The 15,280-nt window shown below is 37.1% G+C and overlaps 2 protein-coding genes across 2 annotated transcripts; both read right to left on the bottom strand.

The window, feature by feature from the left end:
- Positions 1–311: 311 nt before the first annotated feature.
- Positions 312–767, bottom strand: LOC131614728 (uncharacterized). Its single transcript, XM_058886286.1, has one exon. The coding sequence runs from the start codon at positions 765–767 to the stop codon at positions 312–314; it is 456 nt and encodes a 151-aa protein (XP_058742269.1).
- A 4,049-nt stretch (positions 768–4,816) lies between these two features.
- On the bottom strand, positions 4,817–6,070 carry LOC131614729 (uncharacterized). The gene has a single exon (XM_058886287.1). It carries the CDS (start codon positions 6,068–6,070, stop codon positions 4,817–4,819), a length of 1,254 nt encoding a protein of 417 aa, XP_058742270.1.
- Positions 6,071–15,280: the final 9,210 nt, after the last annotated feature.

A 15,280-nucleotide genomic window follows, 5' to 3' on the forward strand; every position in this document is an offset into this window, starting at 1 on the left:
GGAAATTTAAAATGCTAGGAAACCAATCTTCATCCAACAATAAGGATCCGTTAACACAACAACAACAAGGTTTGGCAACCGGAGATTTGCTGCAACAAAAAACCAAAGCATATGGCATGTGAATTTACAAAATAAAAACAACAGAATACATACATACTAGTAAACATTAACACATAAAAATAATCCACCCAAAACAGATAAACAAATTCCACAAGATAGCAACAAAACAAAAGAAATAGAAATGAGAAAAAAAAAGTAAAATTGAGTATCTAGGAGCAGCAGAACCAATATTGAGATTGCAACGGAGAATCCTACCAGAGGCGGGATTGACACTCCTCAGACACAATCCTCTGAAAGTAATTTCCACTAATATACTCAAGAGAATATTGATGCTCCTCAGTATATCTCGAAATGTGACCATGCCATTCCCATGCAATATACTCCCATTCTTCTTTATCCACATGAAACCCAACAACAATGTTACTTTCACGAATCATAACCGTTTCTCCAGAATTAGGCTTCAAGGTATGCGCTTTTCCATTGAGGATCCGGTGAACGACTTCAGCTTCAATTCGAGATTTTTCTTGGTTGATTGCACGTAGTCCCTCGTATTGGTAGGAACGGGGATTGTCTACTTCATTTTTGTATTCCAACTCTTCTTCTTTGTTGTCGGAATCAAGAGCCTCGAGCCTTCCCATTAGATGGTGGAGGAACATGGTGTTGAGGCGGTTGACCGAAGAGGAAGAGTTGTTTAGAGGGAAACCCATGGTGTTTGATGAATGTTCTCAATGAAATGATGGACAGGGTTTTGCAAAATGGAAACAGGTTTTATAGGGTTTCTGAAAATACAAAACAGACTAAGGGTCTGTTTGAAATAGTTTTTGTTTTTAGTTTTTAAAAACTGAAAAGTAAAAATTAAAACACAATTTAGCCATTTCAGTTTTTTGCTTTTAAAAACTGAAAAATTGTGAAGAGTTTTTAAAAACACATTTGTAAAATATTATATTCAAACAAGTTTTTAGTTTTTAAATTTTCAAAAACTAAAATAGAGTTTTTAATATTTTACGACTGCCAACATTTTTTTATCATTTTTTTAATATTTAATAATTTTAATACTGTTTTAGAGGTCATAACGTTAAAAATCAACATTCATTGAAAATACAATATAATTACTCCTAACTGTTTCCAAATTTGATTTATAAAATAAGATTCACTTATTTGAAAATACAATGTAACTACTCCTAATCTCATCATTGTTTCCAACTTTAATTATATAATAATATTTACTTGTTTGAAAATACCATATAACTACTTCTAACTGTTTCCGAATTTGAATATAAAATAAGGGTAATGCTAACTTGTGCCCTTGGGACACAAGTTAAGAGATAAATATAGTAAAATTTTCTTGGAAATTGTGTAATGCATTTAATACAAGTTTATAATTAATGATTTTATTATTATTTTTAATAAAAAATTTCTATTTATGGGTTTATTATCTTGTGCCCTTGGGCACAAGTTAGCATTACCCATAAAATAATATTCACTTGTTTGAAAATACAATGTAACTTCTAACTGTTTCCAAATTTAAATATAAAATAATATTCACCTGTTTGAAAATATAATGTAATTATTACTTCTAACCGCTTCCAAATTTGATTATAAATTAATATTCACTTGTTTGAAAACAAATGTAACTACTCACAATCGTTTCCAAATTTGATTATTATAAATTAATATTCACTTGTTTGATAACAATGTAACTACTCATAATCGTTTCCAAATTTGATTATAAAATACGATAAGAATAAATTCAATATACACATTAATAACAAATATTTTATATCATTTATAGGAACTTATTTATCTTTTAGTTAATTAATTCCAATTCAGGAAAAGTAATTCTTTTTATTTTTTTATTTTTTAAAGGAGGGCCAAAGGTTCAGAAGGAAAAAGAACTATAATATTACAATTTGGGGATTGGAAACTCCGGCAGCATCTCTTGATATCACGTCTAACAACTTGGTTGGGCAAACCATATAAACATGGCTTCCTATATCATGAGACAGACTTATATTAGCCATAATATCAACGCTCTTGTTGGCTTCACGGAAAACATGCAAAAGGGTGATATCTTCCATCTCGGCTAAGAATTTCCTAATTTGATTGTAGACTCCATTCCCTTCCTTGACTTTAACAAACTTCTTTGCTATGGCATCTACAATGTATTTATTATCTGTCTGAATACCTATCCTTGTGTAACCCTTCATACGAGCAAATTTGATTCCTTCTAGAATCCCCCGCAATTCTATAGTAAGGGAGCTACAGACGCCGATATTCTTTGAGAAACCTCAAAGTCATATGTCGCGACAGTCCCTGAGTAATCCCCCGCACCCTGCTTTACCATTAGATTTTGCCACTCCATCTATATTAAGAGTAACATAGTCTTCCTGTGCCGGAGTCCAGTTAACATGAATCAGATTCCTCATCTTGGTATCTTGCTCTCTCTGTGTAGACAAACTCAGCTTGTATTCCTGATGCCGTCTCATGATGTCTTCAATCAGATTGGTTGACATAATGAATGTATCATCATGGATCCTTTTGTTTCTCCAAAACCAAAGGGTATGACAAGTCGTTGCCCAAAGGGCGCTCTAGTCCTCTGTTGCTCTTTTGCTAAGGTTGCCGTTTAAATTCATGTGCATCCATTCCTCCAAACCTGCAAGGAAAAATTTAGTATACGAATTCTTTCGCAAAAGCTAGAGCCAAACAGATTTTTCTTGATAGCAATCCCTCAGCGCATGGAGAACTGTCTCGGGGGTGCTGTTACAGTCGCAGCAGTATGATTCTCTCAAATTCATGCTACTGAGACGCGAGTTGGTAAGGAGGCTATTATGTTTAACTTTCCACATAAAGGTTTTAATCCTTTCAGGGGTCTGCAAATGCCAGATTTTGTTCCAATCAGTTCTTGTACCAGGATTGCCACTAGAATTGCTCAAAAGCTGGTAAGCCGCATTAACAAAAAAATCACCATCAATTCCTTCTTTCTACATACAAAGATCTGGGCCATTATCATTGTTGGGAGGGTGGATAGCTATAATTTCTTCCACAATATCCAATGATAGAAAGGTCATCAACCATTCACGATTCCAATCTCCATTTTCATTCAAAAGCTCAATGACTTTTGTGTTAAGGTCCATATTTAGATCTAAAATTCTATCATTATCATTGTTGTCTCCCCATTACCAATATCCCATCTGACTTAACCTTTCAATTGAGTCCAATCATTCCCAATTTGTTTCCATATGCTAGAATCAATAGTCTTGACCTCCACAGTAGATAGGCCATCCTCCCTTCTATCATACTTGCCCTTGAGGACTTGACTCCATAGGCTGTTATCACCACTGCTGAGTTTCCAGCCAAGTTTCATAATGCAGGCTTTGTTGGCCACAACAAGATTTCTGAAGCCTAGACCTCCATCTGATTTTGGCTTTGTGATAGTGCTCCAATTAACTGTATGATTGTGCTTTTCAGATTCAGAATCTCCCCAGATGAAATTCCTTTGAATAGTTTGAATCTCCTTTAAAGTCGCTTTAGGCATCACAGTTGACATCATGGTGTAGGTAGGCATAGCTTCTAACACAGATTTGGCTAGAGTTATTCTCCCTGCAAAGGACAGGTTCTTAGCTTTCCAATTGTTCAGCTTAGTCTTCACTTTCTCTAGGAGATAGTTAAAATCTTTATGTCTAGGTGTTTTACCAGTTAGAGGGACACCTAGGTACTTGCCTAGATTACTAGTTTCTTTGAAACCTGATAATTGAGGAATCTCTTTTTTGACCATGTCGGGGGTATTCTTGGAGAACAAGACTCGAGTCTTCTCAACACTGAATTTTTGGCCTGACTGCTGGCAATAGTTCCTCAAAACTGCTTCCACACACTTCATTTGATTAATTGTAGTTGTACCAAAAAGAAGGAGATCACCGGCAAACATGAGATGAGAGATGATTGGCCCTTTCCTACCAACATCCGCCCTTCATTCATATTACTTGCAACTCTCTTAAGCTCATTCTACAGTTCTTTTCTCCTTTCCTCTCTAGGACTGGCATAAACGACAGTAAAGAAACTCTCTTCTCCTATTTTAAATTTAAGATGAACATGTGGATATTGAAAATGCTTTTCAATAACTCCTACGTCTACTTTATCGGTATTCCAAGCTAGAGCAATCCCCCCATAAAAACCATTTACTTTCGAGACAACTAAACTATCAAACCCCAGTTTCTTAAAAGAGTTTACAAGTTTGCCTAAATCAACTCTCGTTTCCACTATAACAAGCATATCAGGCCGGGTCATAGTGATGTATTGTTGACACACTCTAACAAAGGCTTTGCTTGCCGCTCCTCTACAATTCCACACCATTATTTTATGATTTTGTATCGTCATAAAAAATACCAATTATTGAGATGCTGTGGCCACATGAACCTGGCCTGGCGTTTCTTCCACCATCTCCATTTCAACCTCTTCATCTTCGAATGCCTCTTGTGCCACCTGAGAACTTGTATCATAATTATCCTTGTGCGTTCCACTTTCATCTGCACTTGTTGTTGTTTGAATCTGGTCAATTTCATGGTTGCTTGTCTCCACTGTATTGTCCTCTTCTCCACTTGCTTTTAACTCCTTTGGGCCTAACTGATTTAAAAGATGAATGGAACCAGTATCAGGCCCAGTGGAATTTTTGGATTGAAGGGGGCCCTTCACATTGGGCTTCTCATTCATATTTAAGCCTGTAATAATTTCATTAAGAATCTCTCTCTCTAACATCTTCTCATATAATTCTCTCTTTTTTACCAAAAGGTCCCACCGGTCGCTTATCTTTTTCTATGCCACGTGTTACTTTCTCAATAACATTTTGGAAGCTCTTTACCTTCTTTTTATTGGTCTCCTCCAATTTCTTTCTTTCTTTTTTGGATTTCCGTTGATGGATGATCGTTGGGGATTGTATTCCTTTTCCAGTATCCCCCATTGAATTCTCTTCATTATTCTTCTTACTATTCTTGTCATTCAAATTTGGAACTTCCAAATCCATGGTCTCCTCATTAAGTGAAATAAATCTGGATCCCTTTGCATTAATGTTGGCTTTAATGCTATTCAATGTCATCGGAGTTTTTGCACGGAGGCTCGTCGGACCTGACTGCCACCCATTCTTCTCCGTTTCCTTACCTTTCCTTGATCTCCGAGTTTTTTGTACCACCTTCCAAGGGCCATCCTCGTCTTGTTCTCTTTCTTGAAGATGAATTGATGTTTCTCCCTTTTCTAGTGTATTTCTAACCACAGTGGCTATACCTTTTCCATTTGACTTGGACTGAACTTCGCATCCCTCTTTGAAATGCCCAAATCTGCTGCACCTTAAACAGAGTAAGTGTAAACCTTCATACTTAATCTTATAGTGTCTGCCTTTGATTGCAAACATGGCCAAAAGCATTTTTGATATATCGACTTGAACACATAGCTGAGCATATTCGCCCCTCTCTTTGCTCAGAGTTTTTCTATAAACTTTAACTGTAACCCCAATGCGATTACCAATGAAAGTGAGAACTCTCGCGTCGTAGTATTCAATTGGCATCCCTGAAACGTGCACCCACACTGCAACTTGTTCAATAGCGTCACTTGCCGGACAAAAATTTGGCTTCCATTCCCTCATCGATAGGTAATGGTCATAAATAAGCCAAGCTCCATCTATTAGTGCAGAGTATTGATCCTCTTTGTTGGTGAAAGTAACAAGATAGTACTCTTGTCCTAGATCCACGATACTCAGACATCCATTTCTAGCCCACAACTGATTCAACCTGTTTTCAAGTGCTTTGTAGCCGATCCTCCTCCCCAGCATTTTGACAATCACTCCTTTTTTCCATGGAATTGAAATTCTTCTTTCTTCTACTTTCGACAAGATGATTTCTGGGCACTCATAATCACCAAACTTGTGTTCTTCGATTTTCAGATCTCCCCACAAATCCATGTTCTCTACTATGACTTGAGAATCAGGGCCTTCTCGCTCCTTCGAGGTTTCTCCGGTAACCATTTATTTGTACGAAAAAATTGTTTTCCCATTATCCTTAACCTTCTTTGTACTACGATCCAACTGATCTTCTTCCTCGGTTGGAGTTTTGTGTGTTTCATTAAGCTCAAGGATTGGCATCACCCGTGAGTTTTTGAAGAATTCAATAAAACCTAACACAGCTTCTCCCGGTTCTTACTTTTCAATCTGCTTGACTGTTGTTAGTATTTGATACAATTTGGATCCACAAATGCTTCTTAAAATAATTCTTTTTATATCATATGGCCAATGAATCTATCATATATGCTTATTTAAATTTATCATAATTGTAATTCAAGTTTAATGTTCATCATGCCATACATGGAAGATGTTCTCAATGAAAATGATGAGCTGAGTTTGCGAAAAGAGTAAGGTAGGGAGGTCAATGGGCAGGACTTAGGTAGGGTACAATAGTATCCATTTTCATATCTGCAGTTTGAAAAAATTCTCATTCCCGAGTCCATACCCGTGTGGGAATCAATGTTTTTACTCGTACTCGTCCCCTATGGGTAGCTAAATACCCATATTCATTTTTGATCACCCGTATTTTTAATAAAAAATAGATCAATTATAATTTAGACAAAATATCCTTTTTGGTTCCACATGTTAACCTCGAGGTTCATTTTGGTCCATTAACTTCAAAAAGTTTCATATTGGTCGCATACTCTTCAAAACGTATCATGTTAGTTCTTTTGATCTAATTAGCAATAGAAAAACTAAAAAAATTGGCCGTTAAGTCAGTCGCTATATGACAAAAAAGACTAAAATGATAGCTTTTGAAGATGTAAAGACCAATATGAGACATTTTGAAGTTAAGGGACCAAAATGACTCCCGAGGTTAACATACAGGACCAAAAAGTATATTTTTCCTATAATTTATCATATAATTTTAAATCTTTTCAATGACATTAAAAACATTTCAATATATTATCGTTGAGTTAATAAATAAACAAATATTTATATTAAAATGAGTGCATGTTTAATAGTGATGTATTTAATAAAATTGATAAATTAACATGTGTACATAATAATAAAAATAATATATATATAAATACATATTATGCGGGTATGGGGCGGGTTGGGTACCAAGGTACCCATACCCGTGCCCATACCCGCTTATTTTAGTGGGTAACTACCCGAGCCCATGCCCGCACCTATTTTTTCGGGTTTTTACCCTACCCGTTATGGGTATTTTTGAGGGTACCCACTGGGGATGGATAAAATTGTCATCCCTGAGTAAGGGATTTCTCATCAAGTAAATTAGGGGTGTTTAAAACTGAACCGACCCAATAAAAACTGCTAATGGAATCAAACCAAATTGAAAATTGCAAAAATCGTATTTAGTTCGGATCTGCTTGGATCATTTTATGATAGAACGCACGGTTCGATTTAGTTTCACTACTACAAAATGCGCATAAAACAACGCTCAAGTCACCACGTTTCTTCTAAACACCGTGGTGATATCTCTAAACTCAAGCGCTAACATCTTTTTTATTTTTTAATTAAAAGTTAAGATATAATTACAGTTGATGAACTCGCCGTGGTGATACAATCAAGCTTTCATGGGTTCGAACTTCGAACCCCGACGCCCTCAAATATTTTATTCATTTAACGTAACGGAGGATCTTTTCTTTTTTATTTAATTTTAAATAAAAATAAAAGGATATCACTATGCTTGTTTTGTGAACCCGCTGTGATATATTTTGTTTTTTTACTTAAATTTTTAAATGGTTAAACATTGACGCTTCTTTATGAAATTTCATTATGCAAATAATATATTATCACGGTTCACAGTATTGACTGTGGTGGTATCTTTATAAATATTTCTCACTTCTAGCAAGCTTGTCTCTTCAGTCTCCATTTTTTCATTAAAAAAAATAAACAAGACGAAACAACCCTAGCATTCAATACTGTGAAACGATACACGATTTCAATCCTAACACCATCGTTCACTATTTATCGTTCCTCATTTTCACTTTGTTCATTGTGTATTTGTCATTTTCACCAACATTGTCAAGGAGGTTTAAAACACCAACACAATCGTCGATATCGAGGAGGAAGACTACACCAACACCTTCGTCATCTCCGGGAAGGAAGACGACACCAACACCGTCGTTATTGTCGGGAAAGAAGACAACACCAAAACAATATTCTCCTTTACTTAGTCATCACGTTTACAGAACATAAAATATTTTCCCCATGCATCTACAGTAAACTTCATTCGCCATTGTTGTGGATGTTGTTGTTCTTGTTAATGTGTATGATTAATCTTTTGTTGTTGTTATATGTGAAAAGGTTGCATTAGATAAAAGAGGTTGTTGTTGTTATTTTTTATGTTGTGTGTGAGATATTGGATCGAACTCTAGTATGGTCGAAAGGTAGCTTCTTGGTTCGATAGAATTGAGCATGAAGTCGAAGGTTGTTCACATGCTTGTGTCGAAGATGCTAGGGTTGTTAGCATGTTAAATTAGGTTTTAGTGTTTAAACACTAATTTGTTAAGTTAGCTTGTTTATTAAGTTGGCTTGTATAATGGGTCTTGTGGAAAAAAGCCCATTAGTTAGTATGATAGGTTTTATTATAAATAGCATACTAGTCTCTCATCATTGCTATGCTGCAAATCGTAATTTAGGGTGAGAGAGGTTATTTGTTATTCTTGTAAACTTGTAATCTTGTTTTAAGAGAAAGTAAAAGAATAGCAGTTATAACCAATTCTTGTGTTCTTATTCTCTTCCCTAATTCCCTATTATACTTTGTTATTGGTATCGTTTTTCACAACAAATTGGTGCGGTGAGCGTGGAGAAGATGCCTTCAACAAAGTATGAGATTGAAAAGTTCACCGGAGTGAATGATTTCGGTCTGTGGCGCTTGAAGATGAAAGCCCTACTGGTTCAGCAGGGTTGTTTGGAAGCGTTGAAGGGAGAGGCAGCCATGAATGCAGAATTGACGGCAGCGGAGAAGACAAATATGATCGAGAAAGCACACAGCGCAATTTTGTTGAGCCTTGGTGATAAGGTTCTCCGGCAGGTATCAAAGGAGACGACGGCATCAGGGTTATGGGTGAAACTTGAAAGTTTGTATATGACCAAATCGCTGGTAAATCGACTCTACCTGAAGCAAGCTTTGTATTCATTCAAGATGATTGAAGACAAAGTATTGGCTGAGCAGTTGGATATGTTCAACAAGCTGATTCTTGATCTTGAAAATATTGATGTGAAGATCGATGATGAAGATCAAGCGCTGTTACTATTGTGTTCTTTGCCTCGATCACATGCTCACTTCAAAGAAACTCTCTTGTATGGAAGGGAGTCCCTGACGTTTGAAGAAGTTCAATCAGCCTTGTACTCTAAGGACTTGAATGAACGAAAGGAGCATAAACCTTCGACTGTTGGCGAAGTTTTGGCCGTTAAAGGAAAACTCTTACGAAAGGATGGTAAGTTCGACAAGAAGAAAGGCAAAAGCCAGTCGAAGACTTACAGTGGCGAAGCATCTGGTATTCGATGCTACCATTGTAAGAAGGAGGGTCACACAAGAAAGGTGTGCCCTGAACGCTTGAAATATCATAGAGGTAAGGATATTGGCAACGCTGCCATTGTTCAAGATGATTTCGAATCATCTGATGTTCTTGTGGTTTCAAGCAGTGACTCTAAGAAGGAGTGGATTATGGATTCAGGTTGCACTTGGCACATGACTCCAAACAAAGACTTGTTCGAGGAATTATGTGATCAAGATGGTGGATCAGTATTGCTGGGAAACAACAAGGCTTGCAAGATTGCAGGTGTTGGATCTGTGAGATTCAAGCTCCATGATGAGTCAATAAGGTTGTTGACTAAAGTCAGGTATGTTCCTGATTTGAAGAGAAATCTGCTTTCTCTTGGTGAATTCGACAAGAAAGGATATGTTTTCCAAGGAGAGAAAAGTATCCTAAGAGTCATGAAGGGTTCGAAGGAAGTCTTGAGAGGCGTGAAGAAACAAGACTTGTATACCCTTGAGGCTGAAGTTGTAAGTGGTTCGACAAATGTTGCATCCACGAAACCTTTGTCGAAAACAGAAATCTGGCACATGAGATTGGGCCATGTCAGTGAAAGGGGTCTGGTCGAATTAGGGAAACAAAATCTACTTGGTGGAGACAAAAATCGAAAAGCTGAAGTTTTGTGAACCCTGTGTACTTGGAAAATCTTGCAGAGTGAAGTTCAACAAAGGCAAACAAAGAACACATGGATCCCTTGATTACATCCATGCGGATCTTTGGGGGCCTGCAAGGTGTCCATCACATTCAGGAGCAAGGTATTTTCTATCCATAGTAGATGATTATTCCAGAAAATTATGGGTATTCATCCAGAAGACTAAGGATGAAACTTTTGAGAATTTCAAAAGTTGGAAGACTCTGGTTGAAAATCAGACTGGCAGAAAGGTCAAGAGGTTGAGAACCGACAATGGCCTTGAATTTTGCAATGAGGCATTCGACAGTTTTTGTGCTGCCTCTGGTATTGCAAGGCATAGAACATTTGCAGGTACTCCACAGCAAAATGGTTTGGCTGAAAGGTTTAATCGAACTATTTTGGAGAGAGTCAGATGCATGTTGACTAGTGCGGGATTAAAGAAGGTGTTCTGGGCTGAGGCTGTTTCGACAGCAACATATCTGATAAACAGATGTCCTTCGACAATGTTAGATATGAAGACACCTGAAGAAGTTTGGTCGGGACATCCACCAGATCTCGACAAACTGAGAGTATTTGGGTGCGTAGCCTATGCTCACATTAGGCAAGACAAGGTCGAACCTAGAGCTCTGAAATGCATGTTCATGGGATACCCTGAAGGAGTCAAAGCTTATAGGCTATGGTGCCTAGAGCCAGGTCACAGGAGGTGTATCACCAGTCGAGATGTAGTTTTCAATGAAGCTGAAATGGCTTTTAAGAAAACTGATGATGTTGGTCGAAGTACAGAAACATCTGACGAAGAGCTGGAACAGGTAGAGATTCCTGTTGAGGTGGAGCATGTTGATGTTGAATTGCATATCCTAGATGAAGTCGAAGAAGAAGCAGAAGATGCTGAAGTTGAGGAAACTGACGATGACTACCTATTGTCGAGAGATAGGTCGAGAAGAGTCATCAAGCCACCTCAAAGACTTGGATATGCAGATCTTATAGCTTATGCCTTAATCTCTGCAAGTGAGGTTCTAGACGAAGAACCTAGAGACTATAAGGAAGTTATGAGGAGTCGAAATAAGACTGAATGGCTGAAGGCCATGGATGATGAGATAAAATCTCTTCATGATAATCATACCTGGGAACTGATCAAGAAACCTGCTGGGGCAAGGTTAGTCAGCTGTAAATGGATTTTCAAAGTTAAGGAAGGAATTGAAGGAGTGACGTCGAAAAGATACAAGGCAAGGTTAGTTGCAAGGGGTTTCACTCAGAAAGAAGGTGTCGACTTCAATGATGTGTTTTCTCCTGTTGTGAAGCATAGGTCCATTCGAATGTTGCTTGCCATGGTGGCACAGTTCGATCTTGAACTGGAACAGATGGATGTGAAGACTGCGTTCTTGTATGGTGATCTAGATGAAACGATCCTGATGAGGCAACCTGAAGGGTATGTCAAAAAGGGGAAGGAAGATTATGTGTGCAAATTAAAGAGATCTTTGTACGGGCTGAAACAATCTCCTCGACAGTGGAATAGGAGATTCGACAAGTTCATGGCACGCATAAGTTTCATTAGAAGTCAGTTCGACCACTGCGTTTACTTCAGATTTCGACCTGGTAATTCATTTGTTATTTTGTTGCTTTATGTGGATGATATTCTCATAGCAAGCAACAATGTTGAAGATGTGACGAGGGTGAAGGCTGAACTCAATAAGGAGTTCGATATGAAGGATCTGGGAGCTGCTTCCAGGATTCTTGGAATTGACATTCGAAGAGATAGAAAGAAGTCGAAGTTATGATTATCTCAAAAGGCATATCTACGGAAGATTCTTGAAAAGTTTGGTATGTCGAATTCGAAGCCAGTTGTGACTCCAACAAACCCTCAATTCAAGCTGAGTATTGATCAGTGTCCCAGTACTGATGTCGAAAGAGCCTATATGAATAGCATTCCGTATGCTAATATAGTTGGTTCTTTGATGTATGCTATGGTTTGTACTAGACCCGACATAGCTTACGCAGTCAGTCTTGTAAGCAGGTACATGGCGAATCCTGGAAAGGCTCACTGGCAAGCATTGAAGTGGATTTTAAGGTACATAAATGGGTCTCTGAATAGAGTCCTAATTTATGGTGGAGCCTTGGGTGAAGATAGTAAAGCAGTAATAGAAGGATATGTCGACTCTGATTATGCAGGTTGTATGGATTCCAGAAAATCTATTTCTGGATATGTTTTCACTATGTTTGGCACTGCAATTAGTTGGAAAGCAACACTTCAGAAGGTTGTTGCTCTATCAACCACTGAAGCGGAGTATATTGCCCTAACTGAAGCTGTGAAAGAAGCATTGTGGCTTGAAGGTTTTGCGAAGGAGCTAAAACTTCAAGATCGAGGTATCACTGTTAAATGTGATAGTCAAAGTGCAATACACCTGTCGAAGAATTCAGCCTATCATGAGCGAACTAAGCACATTGATGTGAGGCTGCATTTCGTCAGAGGAGTAATCGAGCGTGGAGAAGTCCAAGTGCTGAAGGTTTCGACTGAAGACAATGCTGCTGATATGATCACCAAGACATTGCCGAGTTGCAAGTTTTTCCACTGTATGCAGTTGATAAAGCTGCATGAAGAAAGCTAGTTTGTTCCTTGACGTTGTAGAGTTAGGTCCAAGGTGGAGATTTGTGAGATATTGGATCGAACTCTAGTATGGTCGAAAGGTAGCTTCTTGGTTCGATAGAATTGAGCATGAAGTCGAAGGTTGTTCACATGCTTGTGTCGAAGATGCTAGGGTTGTTAGCATGTTAAATTAGGTTTTAGTGTTTAAACCCTAATTTGTTAAGTTAGATTGTTTATTAAGTTGGCTTGTATAATGGGTCTTGTGGAAAAAAGCCCATTAGTTAGTATGATAGGTTTTATTATAAATAGCATACTAGTCTCTCATCATTGCTATGCTGCAAATCCTAATTTAGGGTGAGAGAGGTTATTTGTTATTCTTGTAAACTTGTAATCTTGTTTTAAGAGAAAGTAAAAGAATAGCAGTTATAACCAATTCTTGTGTTCTTATTCTCTTCCCTAATTCCCTATTATACTTTGTTATTGGTATCGTTTTTCACAACATTGTGGTTTTTGTTTATGTTCTTGTTGTTGTTAATGAGGATGTTTATGTTTTTTGTTTATGTTGTTGTTCTTCTTGTTATTATTGTTTATGTTGTTGTTGTTGTTGTTGTTGTTTTTGTTGTTGTTGTTTATGTTGTTGTTGTTGTTTATGTTGTTTTTGTTGTTTTTGTAGTTGTTTTTTAAAATAGATGTCGACATTGACAAATTCTTCATCTACTAGCAAAGAAACTCATACAAATGATAGTTGTACAAATGATACTCAAACGAAAAGATCACAAAGAGGTGTCACAATGATGCCTCAATTCACAAAAGTTCTCAACTCAGGTGACATAATTATGATCATGTTTGATTCATTCTACAGAGTAGTTGATTGTGAATATTACTCTACTTTTAAGAGTTAGGTTGCGTTCCGAGCGCGTTGCAAAGTCAGTATATTGATAGATGATTGGAAACAAGTGCCAACTGATATCAAAAATAGCATGTGGACATATATTATGGTAATAACTTTAATTTTCATCTATTTGATATCACTTTCTATAATTTCTAATACATACTTATTGATATAAATGTAGTTGAGTTTTGAGTTTACCGATGACAAAAAGTTGACAAAAAAGTGGATCACTTATGCCGGTACTTGTTAGAGGAGCTTACAGTCACGACTCTCGCTTGAATACATTAGGAAGCCTAAGCCCGTTATTGCTCGTCCATGGATAAGATATAGTTTTATATCGAAGAAGCAATGGAAAAAGTTTGCGAGGAACCGTCATTTTGGGAAGTTCAAAGTTTACACTAATCTTATTTATCCAATAATTTTATGTTAATGAGTTATAGATACTAATCATATATATTTTTCACTATGTTACTAACAGGTTAAAATTGAAATAAGAATACAAAACAAGGCAAAAAACATGTACCCCCATAGATTGTCTCGTGGGGGTTACAGGAAACTCGAGAAAATAATCATGCTTAAAAAAACAACAAACGGGAGATGATCGCATCCCATCTTCATCGTCAAGACATGAGAAGTGGAAGAGGACTCGATTAAGACCAAAGAGGAGAGTACACCTCAGATGTGTCAAGAGTAGTTGTTGAGAAAATTGTAGTAGAATTTATTTTGCTTATGTAATTTGTTATTTAAATGCTTTGGTAAAATATATATTATCATGCATGTTGTGTAGGATATGTTGGTTGAGGTTGTAACACCCCTTTTCTAACCCCAAATATATCATACAATCAAACAGAGTAAGCATGCATAAAGGAAAAAGGGCGCCACATGTTGATTTTCACCAAATGAAAATCCCAAAATAACATACATACAACATCCATAATACGCAAAGATCATATTGTAACACAAAATGTAATCTCATGTTCTCATACACTATGCATAAACGCTTGCGGAAAACAATTCGAATTGCTATTAAAGATTTCAATGAATATATCTCATACTATATTCATCTACCAAATTCAAATAACATCAATATCTTTGTTACTTGAACATTACAATTCTAGGCTACAACGGCCTTTAATCAACATATCCAAAAGTTATCACATACATCCAATATTCAATAAAACATAGAAAATAGCAATATTCAAACATGAACATAAGTCTAATAAAACCCCCAAGTGTTACATGATCAGAGCATATGACTCTCTACCTAACACTACAAAAAAAAGTCTCCTGCCACGGCCAAGAAACTGAGGTTATATGCAAAATAATCGTGGCGTAACGCTGAGGCCACGGTTTGGCCACGAAAATCCAACTGTGGGATATGCGGGCGTGGCCTAAAGTATAGTCCACGGTTTTTTGGTATATACCACGTTTTTTTGACATTCGTGGCTTTTATAGGGCACGGTTTAGGTAGTTTGATTAAGGCCGCGGTTTATATTTGCCATGATTACAGAACTGTGGCCATATGGTAAAGCCACGGTTTCAATTATACAGCTTTGAT

This window comes from Vicia villosa, linkage group LG6 (assembly GCF_029867415.1).
Source record: "Vicia villosa cultivar HV-30 ecotype Madison, WI linkage group LG6, Vvil1.0, whole genome shotgun sequence".
In the NCBI taxonomy this organism is placed as follows: domain Eukaryota; kingdom Viridiplantae; phylum Streptophyta; class Magnoliopsida; order Fabales; family Fabaceae; genus Vicia; species Vicia villosa.

Excerpts from the sequence above, each read along its gene's own strand:
- LOC131614729 (XM_058886287.1), bottom strand. The coding sequence starts at position 6,070 with ATGGTTACCGGAGAAACCTCGAAGGAGCGAGAAGGCCCTGATTCTCAA.
- LOC131614728 (XM_058886286.1), bottom strand. The coding sequence starts at position 767 with ATGGGTTTCCCTCTAAACAACTCTTCCTCTTCGGTCAACCGCCTCAAC.